Source organism: Phoca vitulina, unplaced genomic scaffold (genome assembly GCF_004348235.1).
Source record: "Phoca vitulina isolate PV1807 unplaced genomic scaffold, GSC_HSeal_1.0 scaffold66, whole genome shotgun sequence".
In the NCBI taxonomy this organism is placed as follows: Eukaryota; Metazoa; Chordata; class Mammalia; order Carnivora; family Phocidae; genus Phoca; species Phoca vitulina.
Window position 1 is genome coordinate 8,541,082 of NW_022589769.1, and position 17,408 is coordinate 8,558,489.

At 48.5% G+C, this 17,408-nt stretch overlaps 1 protein-coding gene across 4 annotated transcripts in view; it reads left to right on the forward strand.

Moving 5' to 3' along the window:
- XYLT1 (xylosyltransferase 1) overlaps positions 1 to 17,408 on the forward strand; it is a 296,901-nt gene that overhangs the window by 255,294 nt on the left and 24,199 nt on the right. For all 4 annotated transcript variants that reach the window (XM_032392163.1, XM_032392164.1, XM_032392165.1 and 1 more), the window contains 2 exons: positions 9,804 to 10,020; positions 12,985 to 13,161. In XM_032392163.1, coding sequence (XP_032248054.1) covers positions 9,804 to 10,020; positions 12,985 to 13,161 — 394 coding nt within the window. The remainder of the gene's footprint in view (positions 1 to 9,803; positions 10,021 to 12,984; positions 13,162 to 17,408) is intronic.

Below are 17,408 nucleotides of genomic sequence, written 5' to 3' on the forward strand. Positions count from 1 at the left end.
ACATTGAGAGAAAAACAGAGTTTGAAAGATCAAATGATGTGGGGAGGCCAGAGCACGCAGTGAGACACAAAATAGGCCACGGGTTGCCTCGGTTTTTAATTCCACATGGTTCCTAATAGCAGTGTTGACCTTCTGTCCCCATCTCCAGCCCTTGGCAGCCAATTTGGATTCCCAGCTCCAGCTGCAAAGAGATGGCATAAAGGCAAACTAATATTTTAATAGCTGCCAAATTGGTCCTGACTGTTCCTGTAATTAAATGAAGGGGAGTGTTGTGTTCACCGTTTCTCCTTGCTTTCCTCCAAAAATTAAAGTAAGCAGATACAGCAAAAGCCGGGCAGCACAGTTTACCGTTTTCCCAGGGAGCCTCTGCAGGGCGAGCAGAAGCAGGTGCCCTAAAGTCCACTGTGAGTCTCAGTGGGCAGGTCCTAGCAGACGTCCCCCAGAACTCCTGGCTGCTTCTGCCCCAGGGCCCTGCGAGACATTTCCCAAATGTCTGCAGCCTGGGTGTGGGGGAGCCCCTGACAGGGGACAAAAGGGAAAATCCTTTCCATCAGCCTGAATAGGATTTGCTCTGGGACTTTTCCTGCCTCGGTCCATCTGAGCTCTCCGCCTGATCCGAGATCCCCAGGGTCCCCATGCTGAGCCCAGGGACGCAGTGGGGTGCGGGGCTAAGCACCTGCCCGCTGGAGGCTCGGCCCCTGTGTTGAAATGCCGCCTCTGTTTCCTCATCTTTATAACATCGGAACAGGGAGGTCGGGATTGTGGAGGACCAAGTGTCCTCACCGACCCCGGGAAGGCCCCAAGCCAGGCACTGTCCACTGTGTTGTCTCATTCCAACCTCATTTGGCAGGTGCTGCCCCCTCTTAGAGATGAGTACAACCGAAGCGTGGAGAGTTGTTTTCGTGGGCCCAAGGTTCCACGGCCACTGGGCAGCAGGGCTGGGATTGGAACCTGGTTCACTCTGACTTTAAAGACCTGGGTGGTTATTTTTTGTTTTTTGTTTTTTTTGGTTTATTTTTTTGTTTGGTTTTTTTTTTTTTTTTTTTTTTTGGTCACACCACGATTCGTGACTGCATCTGAGAGGACCTGCAGTTTTAGGTCCTTGGGAGGGATACAGATGAAAGAGCAAAATTCTAACTTTAAGCAGAAGCGTTTTTTCAATGATTTGGAGAGGGAAGATTAGGTCCTTTCCCTGCTTTGCAGGGTCAGCATATCCCAACGTGTGTTCATGATCCAGCAGTGGTATGCGAGATGGTTTCGGGTAGCTCATTCACAAGCATACAGGGAAAGTTAGGTATTGATTGTAAGTGTATCAACAAACATATAATTGATTTCATGATTTTCATGGCTATTATGCTTAGAATAAGACTAAGTTTAAAAAAAAATAGTTGAAGCTATTTTAAGCTGATTTAGAGAAAAATAATAAGGGAGCTTTCCTGTACGTGTTACATAAAGCACCTGGCATAGCAGGTAAGAATCCAGGCTTGGACTCTAGGCATGTGACCTTGACTGAGTTACATCAATCACCTGTATGTCCGTTTCCTCATCTGGAAAATGAGAATGATGCTAATAAGACCAGCCTCGCGAGAGTCATTAAAAGAATTAAATGGGTTGACTATAGGGATAAACTCTTGGAACAGTTAGTTGTGCATATTAACTTGGTAAGGACGGTGGTCATGATGATGATGGAGAAAAGTCATGAAAATGGAATACAAATGATTAACATTTGGAACACTTTCTACAATTCTTACAGAAACAATTAGCATTTGAAATGTAAGAAGGCTAGACCCCTAGGAAACTAGGAGGGGTCCTAGCCCCCAGGTCAGAAGTGACATCGGTCAGTTTCTTCCTATTCTCAGGTCCGTACCCCACCTGTTTTAAGCAGCACCCCCCCATTGGGCACCAGAATGGCAGCTAAGCAGCTTCAGCAGCTCCTTCTCTCTGACACTGAACTAATCTTCAAACCCAAACGTCCCTTGATATATAAACAGGCAACTGTTTAGCCAAAAGTTGGCAAATCCATTGAGAGCCTGGCCAGGAACCTCCTCCAAGCAAATCTGCTCTCAGGAGGCCCTTTGGTGCCAACGTGCTTATCAAGAGATGGGCTCTCTCCCCAGCTATCTTGTAGCGCTATGATTGATGCAAGGAGATAATTAATACCTCATTTCCAATGAGGAGAGCAGATTGCATTTCCCTTTCACTTTTCTTCAACCCAGCCAGTGAGTTTATCACTGTTTGCATGTTCACTTTATTTAATCCAGTTATAGCAGCCACGTCAAAATAAAGCTTAGCATCGCACCAGCACCCACACAAAGCTGTGGACGCATCTCCTTTCTTGGCTTCCACGTGGGTTTTGAGGTCAGCTTGGGAACTTTTCTTTTTTCCAAAACAATACACATCCAAGATGGACAAAAGACTAGAAGAAAAGTGTGTTGATGGTGTCATCTCTGAGAGGTAGAGTTTGATTTTTACTTTTTTCTTTGCTTTTTCTATTCCAAGTCTTCTATGATGGAAACGTGCATTACGTTTATAAACAGAACCAAAGGCAGTAAACATTGTTTTTTAAAAATGTGTGAAAAATTGTGGCATACCAGTTAGCCCTCAGTGGACCTTTAGATTCTTGGAAGTACAAGCTGATTTGGGGCCCCAGGCACCACAAAGACCATGGGCCACCAAGTCAAGTCTAGGTCCCAGGATCTGGGCCTCTGACTCTACATCTCTTCTCACTTCTTTCCCCTCCCCCACCCTTGGAGATCAAACCCAAGTCCGCTTTCTTCACACAAGGCAGTAGTGAGAGTCACATGGGAAGAGTTTCCTGGGGGCCAGGGACTGTCCTAAATGCTTTACAGAGATGACTTCTTTCAAGTCTCAAAACCAGCCCATAATGTAAATGCAGTCCTATTAGGGCCCATTTTCCAGATGGGGACACTGAGGCAAGGTAGGTTAAACAACACCCAGCTCATCAGTGGGGAAGCAGACCAGAACCCAGGAAGTCTAGCCCTTGCGTCTGCACTCCTAGTCACTGTACTACACTCATTCCCTCAGAATGTTCATTGCGGAGCTTTCCACCATGTCCTGGTAGATGATACATTCCCTCCAGCAATGAGGTCAGAGTCAGCCTCGCCTGTGGTTGGCCTACTGGAGTGTGTCGGCAGAGCTGACCATGTCCCTGCAGCCTCACTCCAGGCACCTTGGCGTCTTTCCATTCATTGGGCTCTTGCACACGCTCTACCTGTCCCTTAGAAAACTCTTCCCCACAGCTCCTTAGATGACCAATTTCCTTCCGACCCTTCACAGGAAGCTTAAATGCCACCTCCTCAGTGAAGCCTTCCCCAACAATCTTCACTAATGATGTCCCTCTTTCTTTTCTGTCCCTGCCTCTGAGTTCTTCTGTAGAACACTTATCGCACACACCTAATTATATGTTAATGTGTTTTGTGGTTCTTTGTGTCTACTTACTTAGTTATTAGAGCAGGATTATAGCTGGGTGGCTGAGAGTGTGGAATCCAGAGCCTGACAGCTAGGGTTAGAATCACACCCTTGTCCCTAACCAGCTGTATGGCCTTGGGGAAATTACTTAGTGTCTCTGTTCCTTCATTTGTAAAATGAACCCTCATAGGGTTGTGGTGAAGACTAAATGAGAGAATATGTATTAAGCGTGAGGAACAGAGTCTAGAAAGTGGCAAGTACTCAATAAATGGTGGGTGTTATTATTTCTGTATTTTATCCCCCTGGAAGGGGGAAGAAGGGCAGGGATGATGTCCATCTTATTCACCGCCATATTCTCAGCACGTAGACCGAGAGTATCCAAGATGCTACCTAGAGTTGCCGAGTGAGTGAATACCCCAGGCCCCCTTGTTCTTCCAGATACTGCACAGTAGAGGCAAGACAGTTGACTCCAACTCAGGTCAGGAAGGGGCAACAACCCACCCTGGGCCTGAGAGAAAATGCCCAACAGGGCCTCTGTGGAGCTGCCGACTAGGTCCCAGTGAGCTGGATCCTTGCTGACTCGTAGCATGGGAAGATGATATATTAATGCTGCTTGGACGGAATTGGAAAGATGGGCCTGACGCTTGTCACTTCTACCACCACAACCATGGGCATTGTTTACTAAAATAATCTCAGGATGGGGTGCTTGCGTGGCTCAGTTGTTTGGGCATCCAATTCTTGGTTTCGGCTCAGGTCACGATCTCAGGGTCATGGGACCAAGCCCCACATCACGCTCCATGCTCAGTGGGGTGTCTGCTTGAGATTCTCTCCCTCTGCCCCGCCCCAAATAAAAATAAATAAATCTTCAAAATCTCATGAGATGAAATTCATCAGGAGGCTTTGAGCTTCTGTCCTTGGTGCTGAAGCATCGTCGCTTTTCAGGACCTAGAGGTGTCTTCTTAGCTCTGGAGGTGCCCTACTCATGCCTGTCTACCAAATTGCAGGAGAGAGAACAGGAAAGATGGAAATTTTAAGTTTGTAGCTTGATGAAGGAAAAATATTAAGCATCTTGGTGAACATTTATGGAGCGCTGTGGGTTTTCATGCTTTGTTCCATGACTTCATTTTTTAACTGAAATGCTTAGGTTGTACTTATGCTAAAGGGAGTAATCTGGATTCAGTGACAGATCACTGGACAGGAAAGAGAAGAAGGGGAGATTTTATTCCTAGGCTATGTGACTTTGGATGACTTTGAATCATACATCCTCTCAGTGCGTTTTTTTTTTTCAATCTATAGAGTTAATTATATTAGCTGATTGCTAAGATTCCTTCTTACTCAAACATGCTGTAAAATCTGAAGGGCAGAGTTCTCCCTTTTTGAACTCATTATAGGACAAGACAGTTCTGGAATAATTCCACACTCAATGAATATGCCGAGACTGTAGCCAGGGAATTAACTGAATTGAGAGACTTCATTGTCTGCCTTTTCTGAGATCAGTTTCAAAGGCTACAGCAGCTTTCTTAACTGACCTTTCCACACACGGATGAGAATCAGGACCCCTGTCCCCTTCCCTCCAATTTTCTTTGATGCTCAACTGAGTAGAGCTTGGTCCCTGTGACATTTCAGTAGAACCATATTTAGTTATGACTTTGTTCCATGTTGTGCCAATAGAGAAAGTCTCTGGAAGGCAAACCGCCCATCCCTGAAATCCTAGGAGGTAAAACCGAAGGCAGGTGATTCCGTGTTTGCCCTTAAGTAGTCTGTTCTGAAGACAGAAGTTCTTGTGAGGTCTGGCTCTTCCAAGACCAACAATGAGTCCTTTTCTCTCGGATTTCAGATTTCTGCACAGTGTCTTTTTGAGGTAGAAGTTCTCAGATCCTCTGTTTGGATCCTTTTGCAAGGACCCTGACAAATCAGGACAGAAGAAGAACACAGAGTAGTTAAGAGCTTGCATGGGATTCATCCAGACCTGGTTTCGAGTCCAGGACCACTAGCTGTGTGACTTTAGAGAATGCACTTTACCTTCTTGTGATTCAGTTCCTTCGTCTGTCGAGTGTATATTAGAAGAATCAGATACCTGGTTAACTAAGGGCTGCTACTTCCTGATTGAACAACCGGTATGGCTGTTAGCTGTTACTCTTCCTTTTATTCATTGGCTCGGTAAATATTTATTGAGCACCAGCTGTATGCGAGGTACTATTATAGGTACTAAGGATACAGCCATGAACAAAAATAAGCCGAAAAAAAAAAAACCAAAAAACAAAAACCCTCTGCCCTCTTGGGCTTACATCCAGTAAGGAGACAGTAAACTAAATAAATACCTTGTATATGGTAATGCAAAGTTTTAAATGCTATGAAGAAAAGCAAAGCACAAAAGGATGGTCAGGAACATGAGGGATTGTGGAAGGTGCTGCCGCTTTGTAAGAAGGGACTGACACCTGGGTCGGTCCATGGCTAGGATGAACGGTGCTTCCTGAACACTTAGCAAGAACCTTCGTCAACCTCACCTGTTACACCTTCACAGCTGATTCAGGGGGTTGTCAGCACAGCTGTGATGGAGCTGATCCTATAGATGAGCAAACTGGCATTCAGAGAGCCCAGGCAACCCCACAGCTCACCACCTGTGAAAGCAGAGACAGCCTTAGTACCCAGATGCCCTCCGCGTCTCTTCTCTCATTCCACCTGTTGCCCCTGTTGCCCCCACATAAGCAAGTCATCTGGAGATGAAACTAGAGAGAGGGGAGTGTCATTGGTCACCCTCTGTATATCGGGCCCAGTCTGCACGCCACCCCTCAGGTGACAGCACCACGCATCCTTGGCTGCTGACCGACATTTGTGAACAGCCACACCCAGCTGTTGGCCGAGTTACCTTGATTTCCAGCCATTCCCTTTGCAAGCGATGGCAAATGCCCAGGGCAGAAAACAAAATGCAGATCCCTGCCCAAGCAGCTGATTCCTTTCCCTTGCTAGAAACCCAGACTCTGGGCCTCGGGCCACCTCCTCCCTAGTCCAGACCCCCTCTCAACCCTGGAACTGAGAGCTGGGGGATTGTTTGTCTCTGTTGACTCATAATTAACCAAAGAATGAATTTGCAGCTTATCACTTTTCAAATGCAGTAAATATAGCAACCAGTCTCCCACCCCATGAATATTTCATTTTGGAGATTACTGCATAAATGTTGTATTTGGATATTATGGTCTGGGACGTCACATTAAAATTGCAAGACGATGCTATTCTCCCATAATGGAACACGAAATGTGAAAAGAAAACTTGTGTATGTCCTCACACCTGTATTTCTTTTCTTTCTCTCTCTGGGTTAGTCTTGGTTACCATGTAAGTTCTGCTGTAGGTTATCTAAAATTTAAAGTCTTAAGCATGGTTAAGTGTCTGTGATTGGACATTATTATATAATTAGCACCAGTCAGAGCTGAGGTAGGATTTTCTTTTCCTAAACTCAGGGGCTTCCTTTAATGGACGGGTTTTAGAGCTCAGTTTTGTGTCTGTGGAATGGTACAGGAAGTATACTGAAAAACCTGTTACCATTTCTGTTAAGAACTCAGTGTATTACATTATCATGCTCAAAGGGTGACCAGTGTCTAGGGGCAGGTCCCCCACTTATGCAGAAAAAAGAACGGGCGATATGGATTTATTAGTGAGGTTTCACACGGTTCCCTCCAGTGGATGTTAGTGGATTGGGGGAGGCCCAGCGGGAGGGAGTCTCTGTAGAATTAGGCATGTCCAGCACAGTGAAATGGACTCCAGCTTTTGTACCCTGCAGTGTGGCCATCACAGTAGACCTTTCCTGAGGGGCGCCTGGGTGGCTCAGTTGGTTAAGTGTCCAACTCTTAATTTCTCCTCAGGCCATGATCTCAAGGGCATGAGATCAGGCCCCACGTCGGTCTCCACGCTCAGCATGGAGTCTGCTTGGGATTCTCTCTCTCTCTCTCCCTCTCCCTTTGCTCCTCCCCCCGCTTGCTGTCTCTCTCAAATAAATAAGGTCTTAAAAAAAAAAAAATAGACCTTTCCTGAATCACTGCCTTGCACTGTCCTAGGAACTGGGAGAAAAGCGGAAAGGAGGAATCTGAGGTCAGTTCTAATGAGAGCCGCGTCTACCTGGGGGGAGACTGGTAACTCTAATCCGAAGCCAGTGATGACATCTGCCATGGAGGTGCAAAGACCTGTAGACACATGATGAGGGAGGTGGACTGGCTTAGTGGAAGAGGAGTATTTACGTGCCACAGCCATGGTTACCTGCTCTGTCTGGGGCCTGAGAACATTCACATCCATCCTGGTAGGGATAAAAGTTTAAATTGTTGAAAAAATCCTAATACATTCCTCAACTGCACGTGACAGAATCTCATCTCCAGATGCCCTAAGCACATTACTGATGAGCCTGGTGGTGAGTCACGCGTGGTGGGATCCAGGATCTCAAGCAAAGTCACCGAGACTTAACCCGCCCCCCCCCGTCCTTCTCCCCCTTTCCCTCCCTCTCTGTCTCCCTCTCTCTTTTGCTCTCTCTCCATCTCCCCTTCTCTCCCTCCCTCTCCCTTCTGTGTTACCTGTACTATCAAACAGCTTCTATACTCGTGGTGACAGGATGGCTGTTAGCAGCTCTAGGCTGACATTCTCCCAGCAAAAACGCCATAGAAGAGCCTCCTTCCTGGTAGATGCAGCAAAAATCCAGGGCCCGATCTCAGACTTAACCTTGAGTTACTCACCCATCCCTGAACCAGTTATCCAGTGGGGCAGATGGAATACTCTCATTGACCAGCCTGGTCATGTTGCCACTCCTGGCGCTGGGTGTAGGGCACGAATCCAGGTCAACTGAGATTGAAGATAGGTGACTGTCCAAGGAACAGTCAAGGTGTGGTCCCAGAAAATTGAGGGGGGGATGCTGGGTAGTCAAGAACACGGGATGAAGCCTTGAAAACATGCTGGGTGGAGGAAGCCAAATACAACAGGCCACATATTGTCTGATTGAATCTATGAAATGTCCAGAATAAGTAAATCCATAGATGCAGAAAGCAGATTGGTGGTTGCCAGAGGCCAGGGGCAGAGGGATGGAGCGAGTGACTGCTCACGGGTACAGGGTCTCCTTTGGGGGAGGGTGCTTAAATATTTTGAAACTACATAGGCGGCGACTGCACAGCATCATGAACGTACAAATACCATTGAATTGTACACTTTAAAATGTTTGATCTTGTGTTGTATGAGCTGGAGAAGCAGCGAGATCCCTGGGTCAGGAGATGTCTAGACAGCAGGCTCCCAGAGAGAGAACTAGCTCCTGAGGGGCAGGAGCATCCTTCCTTCTGGTCCTTCCTGCCCCACACCAGGCCAGCACACTGCCTGGCACACAGTATGTGTGAAGTTCATCCTGCAAAGGACCTGACGGTTCGGGCCAGAAGGCTTGGTTCTAGTTCTACCCATAGCAGCCCTTTGATGTTTGATTTCTGCATCTACAAAATAGGAGCTGCCAATTCTGCTCAGCCTGCCTTGCAAATCCCAAATACACACACACACACACACACACACACACACACTAACGCAGGAGTTACTAATCTGGGGTTCATGGAGAGAATTCAAGGGTTCCATCACTTGGACTGGGAAGAAAATTATCTTTGTTTCCACTAAACTCTCATTAAAATCCAGCTAAATAGAGGTAACACACCACAACAGTATTAGCAGTAACTGTTAGGAATCACAAATTTTCATATCACATTATGGTTGTGCATATACCTCTAAGTATTTACGCTCACCTCTTCTGCACAATTACAGTAGTTATTAGACCTGCCGCAAGATCATGTTATCTGATGTGTTTAAAAAAAAGAAAGAAAGAAACACACATGATTATCATGAATTCAGTGTTTTTAAAAATCTTTTGTGATCCTGTATTTAATGTGTGAATCCAAAAGCATACAGATTATCAGATCGTAACTTTGGTGTTTTTAAAAAATACTTTGTAATCCTACATATTTTGAGGTGTGCCTTTAAGAGCATGATTCTGAGATGAGCATCCAGAGGCTGTATTCACCCAACTGCCAAGGCATTCGTGGCATGAAAAGGTGATTTCCAAAAGTTCTGCAAAGGAAGAAGATGATCATTGCATTGTTCTTGTGCCGGGCAAATCCCCCTAAACACTCTAAGCTTCAGGGTCCTCAGCTGTAAAATGGGCATAATGGCAATGCCTGCCTCATAGGGATATAGTGACCTGCCTCACTTCTGAAGATCAAGTGACAAACTATACACAGAGCCCCTCCCCTGCTCGATCCCTGGCATACAGTAAGTGCCCAGTACATGCTTTTATTGCCATGATTGTGCTATTTCATTTGGATTCCGTGCACCTTTGGGCTGAAGGGCGACTTTGTCTTTCCCAGGTTCATCCGAAAGCAGGGTCTGGACCGGCTCTTCCTCGAGTGTGACGCCCACATGTGGCGCCTGGGGGACCGGCGAATCCCGGAGGGCATTGCTGTGGATGGAGGCTCGGATTGGTTCCTGCTGAACCGGAAGTTTGTGGAGTATGTGACGTTCTCCACAGATGATCTAGTGACCAAGATGAAGCAGTTTTACTCCTACACCCTGCTTCCTGCTGAGGTGAGTGTGTAGGAAAAAAGTCCCTGAGCAGGTTAGGTTCTGGCTCTAGCCTTTGGAGGAATACGGAAGCTGAATTTTTGCTGAAGGTTTGGCAAAGCGATGCTGGATCCAATACTTAGTCCTCCAGACATCCAGATGAAGGTGGAGAACTACATCAGCCACCAGGGTCCTTGCTGTCATAGCAAGCCCCCGGCCCCCCTCTGGTCTGCATGGAGGGTGTATGGCATAGACAGACACACAACTGCCACCAGCAGTCCACACGGCATCTTTGTGCAAAGTAGAAAGGCAGTCCTTCCTCAAGACACTTGGCTCCCATTGGTCATAAAAATCATCATGATATGCTGACCTTGTTAGAACAAGACACTTCACTGCCACTTTCCAGAAAATGTTTGTAAAAAAAAAAAAAAAAAAAAATAGAAATCCCTCATTCCTACCGTGTTGATGTTGCCCCATTAGGGTTGTGCAGTGTGTAGCCTGCGCAACTGTATATGCTGGCTTTTTCAGGACACACCCACGTCAACTTTTGACAGATTGTCCATGGTCACCAATCCTGTAATACCCACTTTTTCAACATGAAGAATACCTTTTCTGGTTTTTTAATATTTGTCTATCATTCCCTGACAGACAGTAGTGTTGGCCTTATCATTCACAAATGGAAATTCCAGTGATCCCAAAGACAGAGAGCCAGGGCTTCTGCTGGACCGGCACTATCCCCCGTACTGACAGCCATTGGGACTCAGCATTTCCTGATGACTTTTAGAAGCATTTGAAAAGCTCCAGGGAGCCTGTCACCACTTTTCAGACTTCGGTGCAGGAAAGGTATCTTAGTTCAGACTGTTACAATGAGGTACAACAGAGTAGGTGGCTTATATACAACAAAAATTTACTTCTCACCGTTCTGAAGGCTGCAAGTCTGAGGTCAGGGTGCCAGGATGGTCGAGTTCCAGTGAGGGCCTGGTTCCGGGCTGCAGTCTGCATACTGACCGTTCATATGCCACAAGGGACAAGGGAGCTCTCTGGGGCCCCTTTTGTCAGGGCATGAACCCCATTCATGAGGTTTCCACCCTCCTAGTCTAATCTCCTCCCAAAGGCCCTCACCTCCTAACACCGTCACATTGTGGGGCTGGGATTTCAACCTTTGAATTTGGAAGGAGACAGAAACATGCACTCCATTGCAGAAGCCTGGTTGCATAAGGTTGCAGACCGTTCTGGAACTGTCCCCTGCTCCATCCGGAGGTGGGTGGGGACCCAGTTCTGAAATGCTGCCACTGACAGGCCAGCAGCCTTCTCAGACCTGCACCAACCTCCAATTGACTTCATCCCAGTTTCTGACTTCAGAAAACTCCAGAGCTGGTTCCACTTCTCTTGAGCCCGTGACATCTCCCGTGAGTGGTCTCCTACCATTTCTTCCTGGCAGTGCCCCAGGCTCAGGCTGTGTTTCTAGTCCAGACAAGACAACATACCTCATTTGATGGTTCCCGCATCCCTCACCAACGTCTGGGGCAGCACCAGGCTGGTAGGGCTGACCACTCACGTCACTCCAGAGGGATGATGGGCTTGCCATCACTGGGCCCGGTTTTACTATTCTGCACACACATTCGGTAATCAGCTTTTAATCCTATTTCACCGAAAATCACCTTTTCTCTCAGTGCCGATAACCTCCTCATCCATTATCTTGCAGGGAATTTCTGTATCATTATGAAAGGACACAGGGCAATTGGTAATTGGGAACTTTTCCCCACCGCTTGATGGAGAATATGTGCCTCTGTGGGCTTGTAGACAATTCAAGCTTAAAATCCAGGTTCACGTGTATATGTCATTTAGCACCACAGGAAGGGAAGCTAGGGGTGGTGGGTGGAGCCTTGTTTTGCCCTCCACCCATTGAGAAGAGACTGTGTGCGGTTCTGGTTGTTTTAATCAAGATGCCCATCCCGATGCTGGCTTTGTCTGTCACAACCCTGTCCCAGCACACACAAGCACTTTACACTCCAGCATCCCTGCCTTGCCCTTTCTTCTCCCAGACCACCACCAGAAAACCACTTTAGAATAAATCTGAAGGCTGAGCCATAAATTTGTTACAGGCAGACTCCTATCCCCCAACAGCTTCCCCTAGGGAGCAGAGAACAGGGGAGAAGGTATCTGCCTCATATCTGGGGTTGTTATAAAACAGCGTCCAAATAGAAATCTGCCTCTCTCTCCCTCCCTCTCTCTCTCTCTCAGTCTTTCAGAGGCTATAACCATGTCTCTCCTCTCTGGTCTCTCTCCACTTTCAGCATTGCTTCTTTCTCACATTCTTAGGAGAGAGAGGCCAAGAGTCTTAGGATTAGCAGAGACCAACGGAGCCTGGTTCAGCACCACGGACAGCAAGCAGCCCTGGCCCGCCCCTCCCTGTGCTGCAGTCCAGCTCCCATCGGTGGCTAAAGCAGGAGGGGTACCTGGGACACCTTCCAGCCCTGGGACTGATACACCCATGAATCTGGCTTCCCTTACCCAGGGGTGAAATTCCAGAGCATCAGTCTTTGTTCTCGATATATCTCAGACTAGAATCCCTTTGGTTTCAGACCTGGCTATTTGCAAAGCATGAGCCTTTTTGGCTCAGGATTTTCTGGATAACTGTCACCATGTTTCTTTTGGTTCCCATGTGTGGCCATGACCGGAGGGACTTTTCCTCTCTGCCAGGCAGACAGAAGATGTCCTGAATGATAGGAAACACCTTGAAATCAGATTGTAGACTGTCAGGAAAGACAATTTAGAGAAACACCCAGAGCGTTGGCTTTCCAAGCGGAATTCAGCCCCTGTGGACAAAACATCCCGTGTGCCCTGAGTCACAGCAGACTGGCGGCTGACCCTCCTTGGCAGAGATGACCGAGGAGCCTCCCGAGGGAGTCCCTCCACAGTCATGTGGTGCTGGGGAGGGAGGCTGCAGGAGGTCTCAGGCCAGTCCCTTCCCTGTCTCCCCTGCAGTCCTTCTTCCATACGGTCCTGGAGAACAGCCCCCACTGCGACACCATGGTGGACAACAACCTGCGCATCACCAACTGGAACCGGAAGCTGGGCTGCAGGTGTCAGTACAAGCACATCGTGGATTGGTGCGGCTGCTCGCCCAACGACTTCAAGCCGCAGGATTTCCACCGCTTCCAGGTGAGCCCGCCGGCTGGCCCGTGGCGCCTTATCCTGCGGCGACCGGCCCTGGCCGGGGGTATTAACGGTGATGGCATGAGCAGGGGCCACCATTCACCGGCCACTTCCCCCGTACCAGAGCAGTTCTAACCATTTTGCCTGTATTGACCCAAAGGCCCCCACCGTCAACCTTAGATGGGTACACAGAGATAGTGTTATTGTTACTCTATTTTAGAGATGAGAAACTGAGGCACAGAAAGGTCCAAAAACTTGTTTGAGGTCGCATAGGCCAATGTATGTTTCCACGTCCATTTCTCTATCATTCAATCATTCCCCGAAATGTGGGTTAAGAATGTATTTCTGGGTACAAAGCTGAGTGCGCCCAGGGCAGAGTTTCTCCACCTCAGTCCTCTTATCACGGTGTCTGGGTCGGTCTCTGCGGCGGGGGGCACCGTCCCGCACCGTGCTGCATGTTCAGCAGCGTCCCTGGGTTCTGGCCACTCCCTCTAGGAGCACGCTTCAGTTGTGACGACCAGAAATGGCTTCAGACATCGCCAGATGTCCTCTGGGGGCAAACTCACCCCCAGTTAAGAACTGCTGGTCTCTGGTGAGGTCCGGAAATTTTTATTTTAACCTGTTAGATTCTGGAAAATTCTGATGAGCAGCCAGGTTTGGAAAACACCATGCTCTGAGGACCTAAAGGAGGAAGAGGGGGTAGACGTGTTGGTGCTGTCACAGTATCTCTGCGCGGCCTAGCCATTTATGGTTCTGGGGAGAGCAGAGGGCAAGGGGTGATCAGTGCTCCACCTGCTTCCGTGAGCCCCGAGGATGCCTTGGCCCCCAGACCTGTTCAGGATGGCAGCCTCTTTCCATCCCGTGTGAGTGTCCCTCCTGCTCCCTCTAGGCCAGCACCCTGAGGCTCTTCCTCCTCTCCCCCTCCACCATGCCCTCGCCCCTGCTGCCGAGAGCACAGACAGAACGCCCCAGAATGGCTAAGCACATGGCTCTGAGGTCACGAGAGCCACCACGTGGAGACAGTATGCTTCTTCCCCAAGCACGAGCCCAGAGGGCGGGCGGGAGCCACAGTGCAGGTGGGTAACCCAGGCTGAGGTGCCCCCGCCGACTCGCTGGGGCACGTAACAAAACCGCCCAGGGGAGGGCGCAGATGGAGCTTCCGGTCTCTGAGCCTGGCTCCTCTCCTTGGCATGTGGTCCCCAGACCATCCCCATCAGCCTTGCCGGGAAGCTTGTAAGAAGTACAGAATCTCTGCCGCTGCCCCCCGCGTGCTAGGTCAGATTCCGCGTATAAATAAGATTCTCCGGGTGACTGGGGGGCTCCTTATGTTTGAGAAGCTCAGGGGTGGGGATCCGTCCTGTCCCGGGCTGTGTGCCAGGCCCTCTGTGGACGTTGGCTTCCCTGGGGTAGGCATCATCCCCGTTGTGCATGGAGAGACTGAGGCACAGAGAGGCGAACTTTCTTGTCCGTGGACACACAGTGGAGTGGTAGGCCTGGAGGTCCCTCCCAGGTGCTTCCAGTTACAGACCTGGGCTTTTTCCATTAGACCCCGCGGCCACCCTGCTTTTGTGTCTACATGGGTGCAGAGCACACAGCAGGTGGCATCTCGTTATTCGGGTTCCCTCCGGGCGCCCACCTGACATCTCGCACCCCGGTCAGCGGTTGCTGCAATAAGTATTTCTTTAGGCCTGTTTTTGGAGGCAGATGAAGAGCTACCTAGGGACCTCCTCAAACCCTTGTTAATTTAGGTATGAACTTGGGTGACATTTAACGCCTTTGTCCACGCAGAAAGGATCCGCTGAGCAGAAAGAGGGTTGCGGGTTGGCGGGGCGGCGGGGGGGGGGGGGGGTAGTATTTGACCTATTCAAAAGGAAAAAAAAAAGATTCCCACTTCTGTAGAGGACCAATTGTTGCCCTCGAGGCAAAGGACCGTCATCGTTGAGAGCAAGCAGCCGCGCTGCTCCTGGGCGGGGCAGCCTTCATGTTCCAGCCCCCAGCCTCCCGGGGGCATCGTGGTCTCTGGTAAAGACAGGCCAACACAGAGACCTCGCACGTGCTCACAGCTGTTTCTTTCACAGTAAACAAAGATCCAGAATATCCCCCAATATCTAGACTCAAGAAACTTCTGCCTGTAAGGAACTCAGAGTTCTTGTTCGAAGAAGAGTGGTAAATCTAGAAACATGCCCTTTTAGAAGATCCAGCTGGGAATAGAGAATCACAAGCAGAGACCGGAGGCTACCTGGCCCCCGAGTCCACTTCTCTTGCCCCAGAACATGAAGATCTAGAAGCTTCTTGTTGCAGGCTTCAGGGGGTAGTGACAATAGATCATAATAGCAGATGATTCTGTGTGTCAGACTCTATGCTAAGTACCTCTAGGATTATACCCATTTCAAGGATGAAGAAGCTGAGGCCCTGGGTGATTTCCCCAAAGACCTATATAGCTGGAAAGTAGCAGAGTAAGGATTTGAACCCAAGTGGTCTGACTCTTTTCAGCGCTACTGTAAGGGAACTGAACTGACCCTCCACCACAAAGAGGGCCAGAATATTATTAATTATCCACAGACCACCACAGGGTTCATAAAGCAGGGAAGTGAGGGGATGTTCAGAATAATACCAAGGATGTTTGTTTGCTCAGTTAGCAGCTCAATCCTAGGATGATGCAGTAGTTGAGTCCTCAGATCTGGGTTCGAATCCTGCAGATGTGCGTCTGTATATATCACTTCCCTTTCTGAGCTCAGCTTCCTTATACGTAAAATGGGGGTCGTCATGCCTGCTTTGCAGAGTTGATGGAAGAATTCGAGGTGGTGACGTGAACGCGGTGCTCTGCAGAGAGTGTGCGCTCAGCGGTTTTTATTGTCGTTAGTACTGTTACTAATCCACTGCACTGAAAACAGTACCAGACCCAGTTTAAGGTCCGTAATAGCACTAGACCCTAAGCTCCTCAAGGGAGGGGCTGTGCTTTCATTGTTCCCATAGCCCTAGACCGGGGTCAGCAAACTACGGCCCCTGGGCCAGATCCTGCTTTTGTAAGTACAGGTTTTTGGAAAACAGCCACACCCATTCATTGGCCAAGGCTGTGTTTACTATGTGGCTGCTTCACTGGACACCAGCAGAGCTGAGTAGCTGCAAAGCTGGAAATAATTATTACGTGGCCCTTTGTGAGTCCCCACCCAGGCATGAGGGTAAGAGCAGGTAGATAACAGGGCGGCCAGTATTTTATTTCTTTATCCTCAACCCCGGATCTTAATCCTGGCTTTGCCATTATCTTGCTCTGTGACCTTAGATAAGTCCCTTTCCCTCTCTGGGCCTCTGTTTCCTTGAAAACTTGGTTTACATAAGTGGTCTTCATGATCACCTAGGAAACTTTTTTGGTTACAGATTCCTAAACCTCATCTCCAGAGATGTTGACACTGTAGGTCTGGGGAAGGACTCCAGAAACTGAATTTTTTTTTTTTTTTTTTAGAGAGGGAAGTGGGGGAGGGCCAGAGGGAGAAGGAGAGAGAGACTCTTAAGCAGGCTCCATGTGCAGTGCAGAGCCCAACACAGGGCTCGATCTCACAACCTTGAGATCATGACCAGAGCCGAAATCAAGAGTCGGACACTTAACGGACTGAGCCACCCAGGCGCCCCCAGAATCTGGACTTTTTTAAAGCTATTCAGTTGGCGGTGGTGTGCAGCCCCAGTTCCAGTGTCACATTCTCTTCAAACCTCAGCAAACGAATCCCCTCAAAAATCTGTTAAGAATGTAGATTCCTAAGCCCCCCTCGCAGAGACTCCGACCAGTACCTCTGGGCTGTTCCTTGTGAATCTGTAAATCATCGGCAATGCCCAGGAGGCAACAGGGAGTGGTGGGGACTGAGGTGAGCGGAAGCGTCTGTGCACATCTACAGGGAGAGCTGCCCTTCAGCTTTAGGAGGTCGTTCCCTTCTGGGAACATGGGCCTGGGGTTGCCAGGTCTATTTCTGCTTAAAGGGAAGCCAAAAGTTGTTTCTGTGAACTCTGGTACCTTTTAACTACTACCAGCTAATTCAATTTTAAAACATTCTGCTGGACAACTAAAATATATCTGCAGGCTGTATTTGTCCCGGACCTCCAGCTAAATGATTTCTGAGATCCATCTCCGCTATAAACATCTAGGATGTCATTTATTTAACAGACATTTAAATGATGCTATGTGCCCATCATTGCTTTAAATGCTCTGCAAATATTAACTCATTCATTCCTGACACACTTCTCCTTATCTCCATGTTACA